Source organism: Agelaius tricolor, unplaced genomic scaffold (assembly GCF_023055355.1).
Source record: "Agelaius tricolor isolate 1412-34295 unplaced genomic scaffold, bAgeTri1.0.p SCAF_25, whole genome shotgun sequence".
Lineage (NCBI taxonomy): Eukaryota > Metazoa > Chordata > Aves > Passeriformes > Icteridae > Agelaius > Agelaius tricolor.
In genome coordinates this window covers 7,130,115-7,149,473 of record NW_027269285.1, presented here as the reverse complement: position 1 = coordinate 7,149,473, position 19,359 = coordinate 7,130,115, and the positions used below count along the sequence as shown (strand labels likewise).

The window sequence follows — 19,359 nt, the reverse complement described above, 5'->3', positions numbered from 1 at the left end:
AGGCGGCCGCGAGCTGACCACTCGGCCAATGAGAGCGCAGGGCGGAGGGAGGGCGCTGCGGTTCAGCCAATGGGAGCGCGGAGCGTCGGGTGGGCGCGGAGGCGGGCGGGCCGGGGCGGGGCCGCCAAGATGGCGTACCAGACGTTCCGGCAGGAGTACCTGCAGGTGCCGCCCGTGACCCGGGCCTACACCACCGCCTGCGTCCTCACCACCGCCGCCGTGGTCAGTGGCGGCCGCGGGAGGGAGGGAGGCTGGCAGGCCGTGATGGGAGCTGGGAGCGGGGTGGGGTGGCCGTGGAACGGGCGCCCTCAGGCACCGCCCGCGCTCAGAGCCGGGTCTGGAGTCCCCAGACCCCCTGAGCGATTCGGGATTCCCGGAACCGGGCCCGGGAGAGGTGAAAAGCACGAATTAACAACAACAGCGCCAAAGGGTTGTTGTATTGAGGCTCCAGAAAACTCACAGTGCTGATGTGACTTGCTGGGCTCTTTTTGGCACACAGGAATGGGTTGCTGTTTTGGGTGTGTATTTTTTCTTCTTCCTTTTTTTTTTTCTTCTTTCTTGTATTGATCCTTTCAAAATGTTTTCTTCTTTTTCAGCAATTAGAACTTATCACGCCCTTCCAGCTGTATTTCAACCCTGAGTTAATATTTAAGCACTTTCAAGTAAGTGTTTTCTGAAGCACTGGAGGTTTTTAAGTGTGCTGTAGAGTTTTTTAAGTGTTTGTCTTCTCAAAACAGTGTACTTTTTGTATTAAAAATACACTTTTTAAAAGTTACTGTAGCCAGAGTGCAGACCACTATATCTTAAAATAGGTCTTAGTCTCATTTTCTGTAAAGGAGATTTCAGTTTCATTGTTACTTATTTCTCTACTTAGACAATAAAAATAAGCTGTCATGTTTAAAGTCCTTGTATTTGTCTTATTTCCAGATATGGAGGTTAATCACAAACTACTTGTTCTTTGGACCAGTTGGCTTTAATTTTTTATTTAACATGATCTTTTTGTATCCTTCACCAAGTTGTGTTGGTTCCCTTGGCAAGCAGAGCTCCAGAGTGCAGGAATGTTGCTGTACCTGCACACAGGACAGGTTGAGGTCCTGGGAATTCAGCAATGCCAACTTCAAAGGCTTCAAGGGGGTCTCCTTTTTAAATTGTCAAGAATTTTGCCAGTTACTTTTTTGGTGTTAAGAATTTGTACAAGACTGATCCTTCAGGTTGGTGCTGCAGGAGAAAATTCCAGGTAACTTTTTTATCTCCCGGCTCACCCTCTGTGCTGAAGTATCCAGAAAGAGCCAAGTGATGCAGTAAATTGACAAAACACTTTTAAGCTGATGTAGAAGTGAATAATTTCCTGCTTGGATATGTCTCTGAACTCTCTTGAACACTGGAGTTTTCCTGACCTTGGCCTCAGATACCGCTACTGCCGCATGCTCGAGGAAGGCTCTTTCCGGGGTCGCACGGCAGATTTTGTATTTATGTTCCTTTTTGGAGGACTTTTAATGACTGTATCCTTTCTGTTTTAATTCCAAGCTCCTTTAGTAAAACTACAGAAGTGTGAAGGAGAGCTGTTACTTTGTTGCACAAGGAGTACTGATATTTGTTGGTGTGGTTTTGAATATTTTGGGATTGTTGCTGTTTTTTTGGGGTTTTTTCTGCTTGATCATGGAAGTGAGGTTATCAGGGGGCTGTTCAGATGTGGGATCATGCTCAGGTTGTCTGTGAAGAATTAAATTCTGCTTTAATGAGATTATTAATGCTGCAGGTAGCCCGAATCCTGCTGCACCTGCTGGATTTGATGGCCAGTAGTTTGACATCCTTACAGCTGAGAAAGTGGATTTACCAGCTGTGTGGAAAACACAAGATCACAAATTAAGCTGTGAAATTCCTGACCTCACAAGAGTTTCCTTAACGAGCCATGGCAGCTTTTTGGGCTGTTTGTGAACCTGGTGTTCCTGGGACAGGCGTTCACCATCATGCTGGTGTACGTGTGGAGCCGCAGGAACCCCTACGTCCGCATGAACTTCTTTGGGCTCCTCATCTTCCAGGCCCCTTTCCTCCCCTGGGTATTGATGGGCTTTTCTCTGCTCTTGGGGAACTCCATCATTGTGGATCTCCTGGGTGAGCAATGGCAGTAATCTCATGAGGATCTGTTCATCCTCGTGTTTTATGTGAAACAGAAAATGGGGATTTGTCCCATTTCCGGGCTAATTAATGCTTGCTGTTAGTTCTTCACATATGTTTATTATTTTATATTTATATTTTTAGGCTTTTCTGATTTCTAGCCATTGTAGCATGTTTTGTGCTGTGCCAAGGATGGAAAGAGCTTGTGATGTTTTTTATTTTCTGATGTTTTTAATTCTGGCTTTTTATTGCTTGGAATCAGCCCTGATGCATCATTTGACCATAGCATCAGTCTACTGAAATAAAATAGCTTATATTACTATTGTATCAACTCTAATAGAGCCAAAACATCAGTACTTTTAATAATGACAAGACCTCTCCCCAATATTAATGTCTTGTAGTGTAAGTTAAGCTTTTTACCTGTTGCTAGCTTTCTTCCTTAGGTTTTGTGTTTCTGTATCATCAAATCCAAGGGCTAATTAATGCTTAGTGTTAGTTCTTCTGATATATTTATTATTTTATGTTTGCATTTTAAGGCTTTTCTGATTTCTAGCCATTGTAGCATGTTTTGTGCTGTGGTAAGGAAAGAAAGAACTTTTGATGTTTTGGCTTTTTATTGCTTGGAATCAACCCTGATGCATCATCTGACTATAGCATCAGTCTACTGAAATAAAATAGCTTATATTACTTTTTTATCAACTCTAATAGAGCCAAAACATCAGTATTTTTAATAATGACAAGATGTTTTCCCAATATTAATGTCCTATACTATAAGTTAAGCATTTTACGGCTGTTAGCTTTCTTCCTTAGGTTTTATATTTCTGTATCATCAAATTTTCTGTGAAAGAACAAATGTGTGTTGTTTTTCAGAAAACTCTAGTGTAAAGCATTTGAGAATTGTAAAGGAGAACTACTGAAAAACCACCTTTTGGCTTTTGTTTCTGTACCAGGCATTGCTGTTGGGCATATATATTTTTTCTTAGAGGATGTCTTTCCCAATCAGCCTGGTGGTGGGAGGCTCCTGAGAACACCGTCTGTCCTGTGAGTATTGGTGTCTGCTTTGGAAGAGACGTGGCAAAAGTGCTTGTTTGGAAAACTGTTTGCAATTCAGTCACATCATTTGGGCAGAGTCAGAACTGGGGGGGTGTCTTCTTGCTTTTTATTCAACTTGTGTTGCCAAACAAGGGGCTGGAATTTGTTAAAGTGGGAACCAACTTAACTGGAGAAGAGCTAGAGGGTTTTATCTTTGGTTTCTCTGATAACACTCTACTGACAGCACCAAAGCTGTGTCCCCTGCTGAGTGTGAACAGTGGCTGAGGTACTACAAATAAGATATTTAATGTTTTGGTTGTTTTCTTCTGTAAGTCATCCTCACATCACAATTTTGGGAAAAAAATCCTTCAGTGTTTGTAGTGTTTATAGCTCCCACTCAGTTCTCTCTTGTGTGGTGCTCTCCCAGAACACCCTTCATGGTTGTTTTCCACAGTATCATAAGACTGTCCTGAAGATGTCTGGCATAGAATATTTATACATAAATAGCAGAATAACCTCATCAGTCTTGATTTGGGATCTCCTTTATGGTGGCTCCAAATTGGACAGCATAAACCCCACTGCCTGGGCAGGCTGTTCTTGAGGGAGGAGACTACCACAGGGGTGATGGTCTTAATTTCATAATTGGTTTTGGGTGTCACAATGTAACAAGGATGTAAAAGCTGTCAGGGAGTGCTCAGAGAAGCAGCATGAGGGTGATGGTGAGGGGTCAGGAGGAGCCACATAATAGGAATGGCTGAGAGCACTTGGTCTGCTCAGCTGGAGAAGTGGAGAATTTGGTCCAACCAAATGCTGTGAGCTGACAGCGTGTGTGCTGTCCTGATGTTGTTTTTCACAGAATCATAAGACTATCCTGAAGATATCTGGCATAGAATATTTATACATAAATAGCAGAATCACCTCATCAGTCTTGATTGGGGGTCTCCTTCCTGCTGGCTCCAAATTGGAGAGCATAAACCCCACTGCCTGGGCAGGCTGTTCTTGAGGGAGGGCACTGTGCAGCATGTGTGCTGTCTTGACCTTACAGTGAAAGCTGTGTTTTAAAGGCTAACCATGCTTTGTGTTTTGCAGGAAAGCAATATTTGACACCCCAGAGGATGACCCCAACTACAACCCCTTGCCAGAGGAGCGGCCGGGGGGCTTTGCCTGGGGAGAGGGGCAGCGCCTCGGGGGTTAATCAGGGCCTGGGGCTGCCACTGGCCTGGCTCCAGCCCCATGGGGACTCCTTCCCCAGCACAGAGAGGACTCTGACAGCTCTATGCTTTGGAACACAAGCACTTTATGAAATGCAGTCTCACCCGAGGCACTCCCAGCACCCTTCCCCATCAGGGAATTCATTGTGCTGGACATCATCTAAATCCAGTGGAGCCAAAAATGTAAAACTGGAAACTGTTTCCTGTTAACTTCAGTTAACAAGGCCACACAAGTACTTGTTTAAAGTGATTTCTAAAGCATTTTTTTCAAGTTATTTGATACATGAAACTCTATGGGAAACTTTATAGAGGACAAACCCAACTTTTTGGGATTTAACTCATTTTTTTATTCTTGGATAAAACAACTGCAAGATGATTGAAAGGCTAAGTCACCATTTCAATGGCAAAAGGTTGTTTAATCTGAGGTGCTGCTGTCTCCAGTCATCTTTGAACTGCAGGGAACACAACATGAAGCTTTTCACTCTGCCAGCTGGATTTTTGGAATGTTCTGCAGGCTGAGGCTACATTTTGGTGGTTTTTTCCCCCAAAGACTCTGTGTTCAGGTGCCCACAGTGGTGGTTAAATAGGTGTGCCTGCAAAATCCACCCCCGTGTGCCCTCTGATGTTACTGGATGACCTGCAGCACTAGAGAAGGAAACTTGTCTGGAGTCAGGACTCAAAAAATGATTATGAGTTGAATAAAATGTCTTGGATCCTTTTTGGTTAATCCTCTGTATCATCCTGTAGTGTTGAGGCAGCAGGGGCTGGAAAAAGCAAATCCTTGAAGAGACAGAGATACCTGCAGCTTTTCCCACAAGTGTCTCAGAAGTGCAGGACACAGCATTGTCTGGTCAGGATGTCAAATCTGTGGTCTGTGGATGAAGTTTGTTGTGTTCAACACAGGCCAGTGAGACTGAGTGGCATTTATCTTAAAGCTGCATTGATTATAAATATCTCTGAGCAGCCACATAGGAATTTGGAGCTCAGTTCAGCTCATCATGGTCAGTTGTTCTTAAATCACCATAGAAAGTACTGGGTGGGGTTTTATTGATTATATCATAATAGATAAAAGGAGTTAAAGCTGCATCTTCATTATGCATTTTAGAGGATGGGCTTACCCTTGACATGATTATCTCATTTAGTCTCAGATTTTATTTTTCAAAACTGGCTACAGGTTTTAGTTTTTTCAATTTATAGTCCAGGAGAGAAATGTGTGGGGATCTCAGGGGAAATGGTTTGTCCACAAGCAGTGTGTTAGATTCTGATAAAATGTGTGAGGTAATTTGTGTCTGCATTTTTATCTGTTAAGGGTTATAAAACTTACGGAAGCTTTGGAGGATTTTACAGGTTTTTTTGGTCTGTTTTTGGGTCAGTTTTGATTGTTTCTAAAGCAGACTTCTAGTGCTCCTAGAGAGCCAAGAATGAAAGTGTTTTGGACAATGTTGCTTCAGCGTAGGTTATGAGGCAGGAATGAGATAAAAACGTTATTTTTTGTGGTTTTTAATTCAGTGTTTGAGAACCCCTCCGTAGCTTGTTACTGGGACAAGTCCTGAGTTGGAACATGTCCCTACGCTGCTCACAACCGGCTCTCTGCCCTCCTTGGCTGCCTTTTGCTGCCCTTTGGGGTCTGCGATGTTTCCGAGGCTCCTGAGGGGCGCCCGGAGCCGGGAGCGCTGCAAATGGCGGCGGTGACAGCGGGACTACAACTCCCAGGGTGCTCCGCGCAGCGTCGCGCGGTGACGTCATCACTGCGCCAGGGAGCCCGTGCAGCGCGGCCCCGGCGGGGAGCGGCCGCAGCACCGGGACAGCCCCGGCGGGACGGACCGGGCCGGGACCGCGAGGGGCGATGGCTCGGGACGGAGAGGAGCCTCCGGCCAAGCGGTTCAAGGCGGCGCCCCCCAGCATGCAGCCCCAGAGCGCCGCGCCGCCCGCACACGTGCAGCGGCGCTCCCTGCCCATCTCCGGGGCCCGCGGGCCGCTGCTGGAGCGGCTCCGCCGCCTCGACACCGCCGTGCTCATCGGTGAGCGCCGGGACCAGGGCCCCCAGCTGGCCCACGGAGCGGGCTGGGCTGGGAAAGCTGCTCAGAAACGGGCTGGGTGTAAATCTGAACTGTTGTGAGCAGGGAATGACTTCTGTGCTTTGGCAGCCGGGGTTTTTGTGGAGCAGGTTAAAGTATTTCCCTCTCCTTTCGCTGTCTGCCGGGAGTTCAGTCAAAACCAGATGGCCAAGCTCTCCTCTTCTGAAGGCTCTCCTCACTTACATTTTCACTGATTTTATTATGCTTTCACTGATTTTATTATATTTTTCTGTTCTGCAAACCAAAAAGCTTTTTCTTAGACTTTCAGGAGCTGAAGATGTGCAACTTCCCACCTAGTAAAGACTCAGCATTTATTGTAATTAAATGAAAAATGCTTTGTATGTCTGTCCTGTTAGTGTCACAGCACAGACACTTCACCTCCAGAGAGGCTGGAGTGGGTTTCTGAACCAGTGTGGCTGGAGCTCTGCGGAGGAGTGACCCAGCAGCAAGAGGAGGGCGTTGGGTGCCATCTCCGACCTGCCACTGCTTTGTGGTGGGACTTTCCCTCTCTGTCTTCAGCTTCCCCATTCCCAAAGGGCTAAAAGTTAACATAAAAAACCCAGTTTGACAATGCTATAAAAGTGTGGGGGGAAACTCTATTCCCTTGGTATTCCTTAGGAGAAACAGGCTCGGGGAAGACCACACAGCTCCCTCAGTTCCTGTACGAGGCGGGGATTGGCCAGCCTGGTGTCATCGCTGTGACCCAGCCCCGCAGGGTGGCTGCTGTCACCCTGGCTGCCAGAGTTGCTGAGGAGAAGAGGACAGAGCTGGGGAAGCTGGTAGGTTATCTACAGATTAATTTTGGTTTGGTGATGCTCTGGGGATGGGGCCCTGTCAGGCTTCAGTGGGTAGAGTAATAACCAGCTACAGGAGTGATAGTCTTAATTTCAAAATTAGTTTTGGGTGCCACAATGGAATGAGGGTGTACAAGCTGTCAGGGAGTGCTCAAAGGAGCAGCATGAAGATGGTGAGGGGTCAGGAGGGGCCACATAATAGGAATGGCTGAGACCACTTGGTCTGTTCAGCTGGAGAAGTGGAGAATTTGGTCTGCAGCTTCCTCCCCAGGGACAGCTCAAATTTCTGCTCTCTGTGGCAAGGCACAGGACCTGAGGGAGCAGCTGGAGCTGTGTCAGGGGGGATCTTGGTTAGATATCAGGGAAAGGTGTTTCCCCTGGGGGTGCTGGGCACTGCCCAGGCTCCCAGGAAACGGGAACAGCCCCAAGGCTGCCAGAGCTCCAGAGAGTTTGGACAATGCTCCAGGGATGCCCAGGGTGGGATTGTTGGGTGTCTGTGCAGGGCCAGGGGCTGGACTGGATGGTCCCCGTGGGTTCCTTCCAGCTCAGGATATTCTGTGATTCTATAATTAATTGAATGGACAGAAATGGCTCTTTACCTGTCCCATGACAAGGTGGGCATGGTCTGTCTCTGTGATATTGAACTTCCTGATCTGGGTTGTTCCATTTGAAAAAATACTGATTCATGAATAAAAGAAAAACAATGCTGTGCTCTCTTTCCTCACTCCCTGGGTCAGAAATCACTGTCAGGGAGAGCAGAGTGCTGAATTAGTGCAGGTCTGGGGGAGAAAAGCAGAGGAGAAAGAATTCCCCTGCATGAAATCCTTGGAGAGCCTGGAATCATTTTGGACAGGAAAGAAAGGGAAAGGAAAGGGGAAAAGGAAAGGAAAGGGGAAAGGGAAAAGAAAAGGAAAGGAAAGAGAAAAGGAAAGACAAACTAAACTGAACTTGGGGGGCATTTATGATGAAACTCTAGTTAGGAAGAAGCCACCTAGAGATGTTGGGAGTATCATTTGGGTGGCTTGCTACATTTGGAAGAGGAACTGCTCACAGCAGATAAACTGCTCTGCTTTCCATGCACTTCTGGTTGGCTCAGTCCAGTGCAGTGCCCAGGGGCTTTGCAGCCCTCCCTGTGGCATGATGGCAGTGGGAAATGCCAGCCTGTGTGTCTGTGCTCCCAGGTTGGCTACACGGTGCGCTTCGACGACTGCTCGTGCGCGCAGACGCGGCTGCGGTTCCTGACGGACGGGATGCTGCTGCGCGAGGCCATCGGGGACCCGCTGCTGCACAAGTACAGCGTGGCCATCCTGGACGAGGCCCACGAGAGGACCATCCACACTGATGTGCTCTTTGGGGTGGTCAAAGCTGCTCAGAAGAAGCGAAAGGAGCGGGGCCTGCGGCCGCTGAAGGTTTGTTCATCCGGGGTGGCGGTGAAGGGCGGGGTGGGGCTGGGCTCTGGGTGCTCTGAGCATCTCCTGGCACCTTCCAAAGGGTTTGGGATTTCAGCTTTGACTGTTTTTCTGTTCCTAAAAAGTCACTTTAAATCTCATTAGTTCAGGGAGTCTGACTTTATGATGTTTGAGCCTGATATGACACCACACCTCTGAACAAGGTATCTGGTCACCACCATGATCCCTTTTTTCCACAAAAGCCCCAGACAGAGTGCTGGGGAGGTTTTGGCACTGCTGCTGAGATCACTCCAGGTGCAGGAGCTCTGGCTGATGGGACATGCTCATTCCCAGGTAGGGCACTGCACAGGGGATGGGTGGACATGTCAGGAATTTGTGTGAAAGCACGTTGGTCTGGCAGGGACCTTGCATGGTCTTGTTCCACACACCAGCCCATTCTGTCACACCATTTTCTGCTTCTGTTAAAAAGCTCATGGCTTTAACGAGGAGAAGTCACTCTCTTCTGTTCCAAAGCCTATTCTGGGCATGGTTCTCAGGATCCAGAAGCTGACTTTTGCTGGTCCTGACTCACTGGTGTGCAGCTGGATGGGAGCTGCAGTGCTGACCCATGCTGTGCTCCCCCTGAAGGTGATTGTCATGTCAGCCACCATGGATGTTGACCTGTTCTCCCAGTACTTCAATGGAGCTCCTGTCATCTATCTGGAGGGCCGGCAGCATCCCATTGACATCTTCTACACCAAGGAGAGGCAGAGTGACTACCTGCAGGCAGCACTGGTGTCAATCTTCCAGATCCACCAGGTATGAGGTTTTCTCCAGGTTTGTGTCCCTCTGGGGCCAGGGGTTGGTGTTTTGTGCTGGGGTGTTTGAATGCCAAACACCTGGATTGTTGTGTTGTTTCATTAAACTGCATTTAGTGCTTTGAAGTTGCTTCTGCTGTTGGGATTTGGGACCTGTATGTCCAGGCTGGAGCTGAAGGGAGACTGCCAAGCAAAGGTTTATCATGTCAGCTCATGCCTAAAATCTGAATGTTCCCCTCACCTGAGTTCTCTGTACCTGGGTGCTTGCTGGCTCTCTCTGCCTGGCATGGACAGTTATTTAAGGACACAGCAATTCCTCCATCCTTTTAACACTTGATCCCTCAAAATGTGATTTACTCTTTGTCTCTGGTGAATCCATTGGGAATTCTAGCTCTTGCATTCCTTGCACCACATGTGTGTCTTCTCTTTCTTCTTAGCCTGCTTCAATGACTTACTGCCGGAGCCACATCTCATTACCAATCTCAGTTCTCCTCTTCTATCTAAACACTCCTAACTTGCTTTTTCCTCTGGCTCCAGGAAGCCCCTGCATGCCAAGACATCCTGGTGTTCCTGACTGGTCAGGAAGAAATTGAAGCAATGACCAAAACGTGCCGAGACGTTGCCCAGCATCTCCCCGAGGGCTGCCCACGGATGACAGTGCTGCCCCTTTATGCTTCTCTGCCCCACTCCCAACAACTCCGTGCCTTTAAACCCACCCCTGAGGTGAGGGAGTAGCAGGGGTTTTGCTTCAATGAGTCTTTGGATGAAACATGTAGGCTTTAAGGGTCTAAAGCAGCCTGTACTGATAGTAATCAATAGTCTCTTGTGTTTGTGGGGTTCCAAGATGAAGGGAGGAATGATGCATCTGACTCTATGTTCTTAGAAGGTTAATTTATTATTTTAAGATACTATATTATGTTAAAGAATATTATACTAAACTATACAGAAAAGATACTTACAGAAGGCTACAAAGATAATAATGAAAACTCTTGACTCCTTCCAGAGTCTTGATACAGCTTGGCCCTGATTGGGCAAAGAGTCAAAACAATTCACATGAAACCAATGAAACAACCACCTGTTGGTAAACAGTGACTAAACACATTTCAAAGCAGCAAAACACAGGAGAAGCAAATGAGATAATATTGTTTTCCTTTTTCTCTGAGGCTTCTCAGCTTCCCAGGAGAAGAATCCTGGGCAAGGGGATTTTTCCAGAAAATATAACAGTGACAGTAGTCTCAGCTGGCTTTAGGCTGAGTGGTTCCAGAGATATAAAACACTGCAACTGTGATGGTTTTAACAGATGCATTCAGTAAGTCATGTGGGGTCATAAAAAGAAGGAAGGATTAGAAGGCACAGGAATTTAAATTTTCTCCATTTCATAGGAATTTTTTGTCCATATCACAAAAAAGCTACAACAGCTAATGGGGGAAATACTGAGTAAGCTGAAAACCTGGGAATGTTTCTCAGGACCATAAGGAAAGGAATTCATGCTGCCCCAGGCTCTTTTTTACCTACTCAACATATAAATAAGAACATAAATGTTGTGCCAGAAGTGAAACCAAAATTGTTGAAAGACGTATTGAGAGCAGCTGTTCTGGTGATGTGTTTTGTTGCAAATACAAAAGAATGTTTTAGAAACTGATTAGAAACTGAAGATTACCTTATTTTCTGGGAGCTGGCACAGCAAGCACAGTTTGTGCTCACAATGTGGGGCAGGGCTTGGCCAAAAGCAGCAGAATTTCTGTGTTGCAGCTGCTCTGAGCTGGCCTTGGCCTGGGTTTGATTTTTTCCTTCCTCCCAGGGCTGTCGCAAGGTGATCCTCTCCACCAACATCGCAGAGACCTCCATCACCATTGCTGGCATAAAATTCGTTGTGGACACAGGCATGGTCAAAGCCAAGAAGTACAGCCCTGGTGAGGAATTCTGAGGAGGAATATGGCCAAGATTGGGTTTGGGTTTGTAGAAGTTACTGGAGGTCCTAAGCCCCACTGAAAGAGGATTTCCAACACTCTCCGTGCTGTTTAAATTAATGTCCCAGGTTTGGAGTGTGGGGTTTGGTGGTGTTTTTGTGGGTTTTTTTGAGTATCAGCCATGAGGGGGTAAAAATCTGTCAGATGTGAATCTTCTCTTTATGGATACAGCATGGGATAGTTCACAGTGCTGAACCAAGTGAAGCACAGTGCTGAAGTTCACTGTGCTGAACCAAGTGAGCTCTGAGCCGGATTTGAATGGCAAACCCTGGGAATTCTTACTGCTTATCCTCTGTGTTTTCCAAAGCTGTGCCTTCCTCAGGCACTGACTGAGGTGATGTTTTTCCATGCCCAGAAACTGGCCTGGAGGTGCTGGCAGTGCAGCAGGTGTCCAAGGCCCAGGCTTGGCAGCGCACGGGCAGAGCAGGGAGGCAGGAGAGCGGGATCTGCTACCGGCTCTACACAGAGGAGGACTTTGAGAAGTTTGAAGAAATGACAACACCTGAGATACAGAGGTGAGGACAGAGCCATCACACTCCTTGCCACAACCTCTTTTACAGCTGGGGCTGTGGGAAGAACTGAGCAGCAAAACTGGATCTAGGGGCTGGCAGGGTGACTTGAGAAAAATGGAAGTGGGGATTTAACAGAAAAACTGGGAAGTGTTTGCTCAGGATGGACAGTTGGGCACTGAGTCTCCAAACACAAAAAGCAATAGTTCTGACTGTCCTCCAGATTTTGGACTTGCCTCTTCCTGGTTTAGGAAGTAAGGCTTCACCAGCAGCATCAGGCTTGTCTCTGTCAAGCCTGAGACTCTATCCCAGCTTCTATGAAAAAAAAGAATAAAATAAAAGAAGAGAACTATCTCAATTGTTTTTTCTGCCTATGCAGGTGTAACCTGGCTAGTGTGGTACTTCAGCTCCTGGCCCTGAAAATTCCCAATGTGCTCACCTTTGACTTCATGTCCAAACCATCTCCTGGTAAGTGGCTACAAAGGCAGCCTGGGGGACACAGAGCAGGAAAATCTTGGGCCATAAGGTGTCATAACAACACAACATGAAGGTGTGCCCTGACTGCCAAGGGAAGAGTAAAGAGGGAAAGGTGCTTGTTCTCCTGGACAGAGGACTATACACTACATTTTGGACCCTGATTTGTCTAAATGGAAAGTACTTGTGCCTCTGGCCAGGGAGGGAGGCAGTGGTGGAACCAGCTGATGTTCACATCCCTCAGTGGGAGGCAGGAGGCCTCACAGCCCAATGTCCTTGTTTTGGCAGATGCTATTCAAGCAGCCATTGATCAGCTGGACCTGCTGGGAGCTGTGACCCAAAAGGAAGGTCAGCCTGTCCTGACCCCCCTGGGAAAGAAAATGGCAGCCTTTCCACTGGATCCAAAGTTCTCCAAGGTAAAAACTGCAGAAAAATGAACTTTTTTAATCTCATGTACTCATCTCTATACCACTGATGTTTCTCTTTCAAACTCCTTAAACAAGGTATGAAATCAGGGGTGTTTGCAGCTGTACAGGTATATTTGCTGTACATTAGAGTACATAATTTACAGCCCTTTTGTTGGATTGCTTGTCATCTGTTGTTAAACTCAGAGAAATTTTTAAAAGAGAATTTCTTTACTCTGGCACCACTGAAGGTGAACAAGGCAGATTTGCTTGCAATTTTCAGGATGGTTTAGCAGGTCCATCAAATGTCTGTTGCTGGAGTTCATTTCAGTCACTGTGTTTGTGCTGGTTGTGCACTGGGCAGTGTCAGGAAGGAGCCTGGCAGGTGTTGTTACAGGTGCTTGGTGAGCCCATCAGAGAATTTACAGCCAATCCTAGGCCCAGATGTTTGAGATTGTCCTAAACAATGTTTGGTCAAGTTCCTGGGCTGCCAGGGAGCAGAAAGATCTGCCCAGCTGAAGTGGATTTGGTCGACTAAAGATGAGTTTTGTTGTGTCTGTGCAGGCCATCCTCCTGTCCCCCCAGTTCCACTGTGCAGAGGAGATCCTGACCATTGTGTCACTGTTGTCAGTGGACAGTGTCCTCCACAACCCCCCTGCCCAGAGGGATGAGGTGCAGGCTGTCAGGAAGAAATTCATCTCCAGTGAGGGGGATCATCTCACCCTGCTCAATGTCTACAGGGCCTACAAGAACGTCAACGGGCACAAGGTGGGATGATCTGAGCTGCCACTGCTGTCTGAGCTCATGGGGTGATGAGAGATGAGTGAGTGAGAGACCAGAGAGAGAGTGAGTGCAGAGTGACCCCTGCATCCTCCATGGCTGGTGCCACAGGCATCCTCCAGAGCAGAGAGAAAACAGGGCTCATCCTTAACAACTGGGCAATTGCAGGAAGTTCAGGAACAAAGTTCCTACACACAGCTCTGGCAAAGCTTTGTGGGGCCAGTTCTGTAATCACAGCCAGGGCTCTTCCTTCCCTGGTTCCAGCTGGAAGCAGGAGGGAGTGGGAGAGTGCTGAGATTTGATGATAAATACCTGGACATGCTCTGGGACAGGATTCGTTGGAAAAACACTGAGCATGTTTGAAAGCAGATTTGGATTTATCCTACCCTATCAGCCCCTCATAATGATTTGTGGATCTGTGGACTCATGCACCCCATTCCTTGCAGCATCTGTCATTCTTGCTCTTGTTGGCCTTGCAGAGCAGCTCTGAGTGGGAAAAGAACCACCACCTGCTGTTTCTGAGCAGTGTGGGAGGGAATCTAGACATAGTGGAGTAAAGAGGGGTGGAAATATGACCAGGAAAGGGGTCAGCATGTTTTCTCTGAGGCAGATTGTAGGGGGGTTCTGCTTTTTATGGTATCCAAAGGCTGGCATGCTCCTGGGGTGAGGAAATATCCCCTTCTAACTCCTGGTGTCTCTGCTGCAGGGATGGTGCAGAGAGAACTTTATCAATGGCAGGAACATGAAGCTGATGGCAGAAGTCAGAGCTCAGCTCAGGGACATTTGTGTAAAGGTAACTTGCCTCCATATTCTATTTCTCTGTTTCACTTGTTGGTATTTTCCTGTTTATCCCCAAACTGATGTTATTGTGCACCAAGTCCCAGGTGAGAAAATGTGGGGTTGTTTTCAGTCTTCTGTAAGTAGCTGGCTAAAATTCCTGACTGTGCAGTTACACCCCAAAAATCTTAGAGCTGCAGGGCTTAGCGAGTCAAGGAGAAATGGGAACCTCTGAGAAGATTGTCAGGGAAAGGACAGGTTTTCCTAAGGGGTTTTCCTGCTCTAATGCAGCTGGGACTGTGCTGTGTGTGTCACAGAGTGCTGGCAGCCTGTGCTGGCTGGCTTCTCCATGGAGTCAGGCATTGTGTGGCAGCAGCTTCCCCTCAGTGCTGTTCCTGCTGGGCAGAGCTTGGGAGCTGCCTCTGAACCCCTGGCAGTCTGCAGTGACATGAGAGCCACCCTCTGGGGTATCATTTGTGAATGCTGGTCAGCCTTAAACTCCCTTCCAGAAGGAGAGTGACAATTCATTCTGTTGGCTCTCAGTCTGGCTTAGCCTAGCATCCACTCAGCTGAATTCCCAGTGGTGCCCCAGTGTTCTGACACAGGAAAATCCCTCAGGATTTCTGAGGTGAACCAGTGTCACTGTAAGGGTCAGGACTGGGTAGGAAGTGACACAGACTCTAGGTCAGCAGGCTTAGAGGCTAGAGCCCCAACTTTACTGAAACTGCTTCTTTTATACACTGGTCAGTACAGGTGGACTGCAGCAGTCTGAATTGCTGCTAGCATAGTCCAGGGGAAGGAAGCAAAAAGGGCTTTTGCATAATATCCACAGATGTTTTATTCAGCCACACAGTGAGATGTTCAGGTCCCAGTACACACACACACAGAGGGTCTGGCTTGCTCTCTATAGGGCCTGGGGGCTGACCCTGGTCTGGGGCAGTACAAAGATGAGGGGCAGTCAGGGAAATGGGAAGGTGTGGCTCAGGAACAGGGGAAGGAGCCAATGGGGTCTAACAGAGCTTTTTGAGGGAAGCTTCTTGTGTCTCCCTAGACCAGGGAATGCCCCCTCAGGGTCTCCACAGTGGACCTGATTGGTCATTTAATCAACACATTTCACATTATTGTCTAATTAACAAGACACCCATTTGTAAACAACCTCACGGGCCAAACACCAGGTGCAGATTGTTTAGTATTCTTTCTCTCCAGCTCCCTAAAGCTTCCCATGGGAGAAGCTGACTCATGGGAAAGCTTATCTAGATTTCTCTCTCTCTGACCAGAGAGCTGCCACCACAAAACAGGGTTGTATTGTTTTGTGGAGATAACAAAAAACTCCACAACTTTGTGAAAGTTGTAAAGCTGGTGTGTTTATTACAGCGCTGGACCATGTGGAGATTACTCTCCTTAAAAGACATGCTGGAAACTTCAGGATTCTTTTTATCTCCCTCTCAAATACATATGCATACAATTTCACAATAAGTTCATACATGTGACCGTGTTCACAGGGGTCTTAGGCTGAGGGAAGAGACGAGGATCTGACTCCATGTTTCAGAAGGCTTGATTTATTATTTTATGATATATATTATATTAAAACTATACTAAAAGAATAGAAGAAAGGATTTCATCAGAAGGCTGGCTAAGAATAGAAAAAGAAAGAATAATAACAAAGGTTTGTGGCTTGGCATCTCTGTCCGAGCCAGCTGGGCTGTGATTGGCCATTAATTAGAAACAACCAACATGGCTAATCACAGATGCACCTGTTGCATTCCACAGCAGCAGATAACCATTGGTTACATTTTGTTCCTGAGGCCTCTCAGCTTCTCAGGAGGAAAAATCCTAAGGAAAGGATTTTTCATAAAAGATGTCTGTGACACATACATATTCATTTTTACGAATTTCGCATGACATTTGCTGCTAGTTCTTCTTTATCAGAAAGAATTCTTAGGTCAGGTTGACGTGCTCCTTACAGCAGTCTCTCTGTCTCTCTTTATCGCCTTCTGTCTCTTCCCCCTTATCTCTGTCCTTCACTGAAGCAGTTTCTCTGAGCCTAGGCTTTTGCAGTCAGGCTCCACAGCGATGTTTTCTGACCACAGACTCAAAGATGTACATTTCACCTAAACCAAAATGGATTTCTCCTCTGTCTCAGTATCCCCACGAGGGTGCAGGTTGTTCATGCTCACTCTTGTGCCCTCAGCTGTCGCTGCCGCTGGAGTCGTGCCGGGGGGACACGGCGGGCGTGCGGCGCTGCCTGGCCCACAGCCTGTTCATGAACGCGGCCCAGCTGCGCCCGGACGGCTCCTACGGCACCGTGGGCTCGCAGCAGGCCGTGGCCATCCACCCCTCCTCGGTGCTGTTCCAGTGCAAGCCTGCCTGCGTGGTGTACACGGGGCTGCTGCGCACCAGCCGCTGCTACATGCGCGACCTGTGCCCGGTGGATGCCGAGTGGCTGCTGGAGGCTGCACCCGAATACTTCCACAGGAGGCTCCGGACAGCCAAGAGCTGACCCTGGGACCAGCTGGCTCAGCTTCTCCTTGAAAGACTTTGTGAAAAGTATTGGAATAATACCAATATAGCCAGATAGGACATGCCTGAGCTTGTCTGGCCCTCACTGCTGAACCAAATAGCGGCAACTGTGGTGTTTCACCCCACAGACACTTTGGGCTGGCTGGGTGTGTGGTGTTTCACCCCACAGACACTTTTGGCCGGCTGGGTGTGTGGTGTTTGACCCCACAGACACTTTTGGCTGGCTGGGTGTGTGGTGTTTCACCCCACAGACACTTTTGGCTGGCTGGGTGTGTGGTGTTTCACCCCACAGACACTTTTGGCTGCCTGGGTGTGTGGTGTTTCACCCCACAGACACTTTTTCCTGGCTGGGTGCTGCAGCTGGGCACGTGGGGACAAGTCCAGGCCTGCAGGAGCTCTGGTGGTGCTGGGATGGAGCTTCCCCCCATAACAGGGGCTGCTCCTCAGGTTTCCCTCTAGCAGAGAAGCTTTAAGGGGATGGTGAAGGAAAGGAGTCGGTTCTGCTGGAGGGTTTGGATCCAGAGCTTTATTCTGGCCCTCAGGCCTCTGAATGCAGCACCAGCTCCAACAGAACTCCCTGAGCCCGTGGCTGCTGCTCCTTTGAACCCCGGGGAGAGGGGCAGGGAAGGGGCAGGGAGCCACCAAGCAGGGACAGGAGGGGAGGGACAAAGGGACAAAGGACACCTGGATGGCCCAATGCCCCCCAGGGGTAGAGGGCATCCTTTGGATCTGCCAAGACAGATCCACTGAGAATCACTCAGTGCCCTTCTGGAATGCCAAGACAGTATTCAGCAGGGGAAAGGAGAGGTGACTGACACACCTGGCAGGGAATTATCAGGGGAGGGACCCAAAGTTCTGAGTTAAACCCTGAAATCAAAATGCAACAGAAAAGCGCATATTATATGGCTCTATGCAGATATTTACTATATGTATTTTGTTGTGTTGATTAGCAGTGCTGTATTAGCATTTTAATAGTATGGTAAATGTAGTTTTGTACTTAAAAGGTAACTTTTGTAGTTAAATAGGAACTATGTATGTGGGATATTTTTTTAAGAGAGGAATGAGGTACTCGCACTGAGATGGCAGCCACAGGACACCTCAGTCTTTCAGAGAAAGAGAATTTATTACTCCATTATCAGGAGAAATGAACTTCTTCCTGCCTTGCTCCTGCCATGAAGATGCCGTTTAGGATTCAGAGGAAGAAGTTGACACTGACCAGACAGAATCCTTTGTTTTAATGGGATTTATGCATCATGTATGAGATGTATGAATATGCAACAGGTTATTGTTTTTAAGGGTTAATCCTTTGTTAACGTGGGTCCTTTTTTGGGCTTAGATTGCCCAGAAAGAGGTACCCAGACCGTCTGTAACTCTTTGTTTCTGTTGTCTCATATTGTCCTAATCCAAATTGTCTAAATTATTATGAGTGTAATTATATTACTATTTTTATAATCATTTTATTACTATTAAACTCTTAAAATTTTAAAAACAAGTGATTGGCATTTTTCACAAGTTATATATTCATTAATTAAAAAAAAAAATGTTTTTTATAACCTTAAGGAACAGGATGGGTATTTATTTAGATTGGATTTATATGTTTTTTTTCCAGAATAAAGAAGTGATGGTGAAAATGGGAATCGTGTGTGTTGGTTTGTGAGGCACAGAACAAATGATTGTAGGATCAGTCCTGGTGTTTATGGGTCTTGTGGGAGTGTGTTCATGTCAGCATGGGCTTAAAGATGTGAAGGTAGCACAGTGAATCTGTGCCTCTTGTGCAGAATGGACTCTGCCATTTACGTGTGCAATGCTCAGATTCCTGTGGGGAATGGGGAGTTAAAATTCTGGTCCTTTGATGGGGTGGTGTCCATTTGATGGGGTGGGGCAGATGCTCTCGGCTCCTGCCTTGCAGTGAGCAGCAAATGAGCCTCCTGTGCTTCTCCTCCATAGCAGGCACCAGTGCCAGCTTTTGGACAAAGGCAAGGCTTGGTGCCAGGAAACGCTTCCTTAGTCACTCTTTCCTCTAAAATACACCAAAAAAACCCCAACCATTCATTTTTTGTTTTTCTGAGGAGACTGCCACGCTCCAGCCTGAACAGTGACAGTCCTAATTAGGAGTGGGATGATGTCTGAGATAAAACCTGTGCACGTCCCCACATTCCTAAAGCTCTGTCTGTGAATTCACCCGAGAAGGGACCTGTACGGCTTCTGTGTCCGTGCCATCCCTGCCCATTCCATTGTCAGGAATCCCAGGAACCAGGCCCCCCGTGGGCACACTCCGTCCTGCCAGGGCCGGGACTCGAACCGGCGTCTAACGGGGGCTGGAACTCGAACACGGGATCTCACCGGGGCCGGGACTCGAATCGGGGTCTCAGCGGAGCCGGGACTCGAACCGGGGTCTCAGCGGAGCCGGGACTCGAACCGGGGTCTCACCGGGGCCGGAATCGGGGTTTCGCCGGGGCTCCAACGCTTATTGGCCGAACCGGGAC

At 47.7% G+C, this 19,359-nt stretch overlaps 2 protein-coding genes across 2 annotated transcripts; both read left to right on the top strand.

Annotated features, from left to right (window-relative positions):
* Positions 1–108: 108 nt before the first annotated feature.
* On the top strand, positions 109–5,079 carry DERL2 (derlin 2). The gene is made up of 7 exons (XM_071447562.1): positions 109–222; positions 597–662; positions 928–1,001; positions 1,409–1,502; positions 1,920–2,115; positions 3,069–3,159; positions 4,240–5,079. The coding sequence occupies exons 1-7, from the start codon at positions 130–132 to the stop codon at positions 4,343–4,345; spliced, it is 720 nt and encodes a 239-aa protein (XP_071303663.1). The 5' UTR covers positions 109–129; the 3' UTR covers positions 4,346–5,079.
* A 144-nt stretch (positions 5,080–5,223) lies between these two features.
* DHX33 (DEAH-box helicase 33) lies at positions 5,224–18,510 on the top strand. Its single transcript, XM_071447561.1, is given in 14 exon segments — positions 5,224–6,139; positions 6,141–6,196; positions 6,198–6,382; positions 7,058–7,218; positions 8,415–8,642; positions 9,270–9,440; positions 9,977–10,162; positions 11,241–11,352; positions 11,765–11,924; positions 12,298–12,386; positions 12,681–12,808; positions 13,361–13,564; positions 14,283–14,369; positions 16,545–18,510. Coding segments are annotated over 14 exon segments (2,175 nt in total). The 5' UTR covers positions 5,224–6,040; the 3' UTR covers positions 16,854–18,510.
* The last annotated feature ends 849 nt before the right edge of the window (positions 18,511–19,359 follow it).

Excerpts from the sequence above, each read along its gene's own strand:
- DERL2 (XM_071447562.1), top strand. The coding sequence starts at position 130 with ATGGCGTACCAGACGTTCCGGCAGGAGTACCTGCAGGTGCCGCCCGTG. Across the intron at positions 2,116-3,068 it reads CATCATTGTGGATCTCCTGG|GCATTGCTGTTGGGCATATA; the intron begins GTGAGCAATGGC and ends TTTCTGTACCAG. Across the intron at positions 3,160-4,239 it reads CTGAGAACACCGTCTGTCCT|GAAAGCAATATTTGACACCC; the intron begins GTGAGTATTGGT and ends TGTGTTTTGCAG.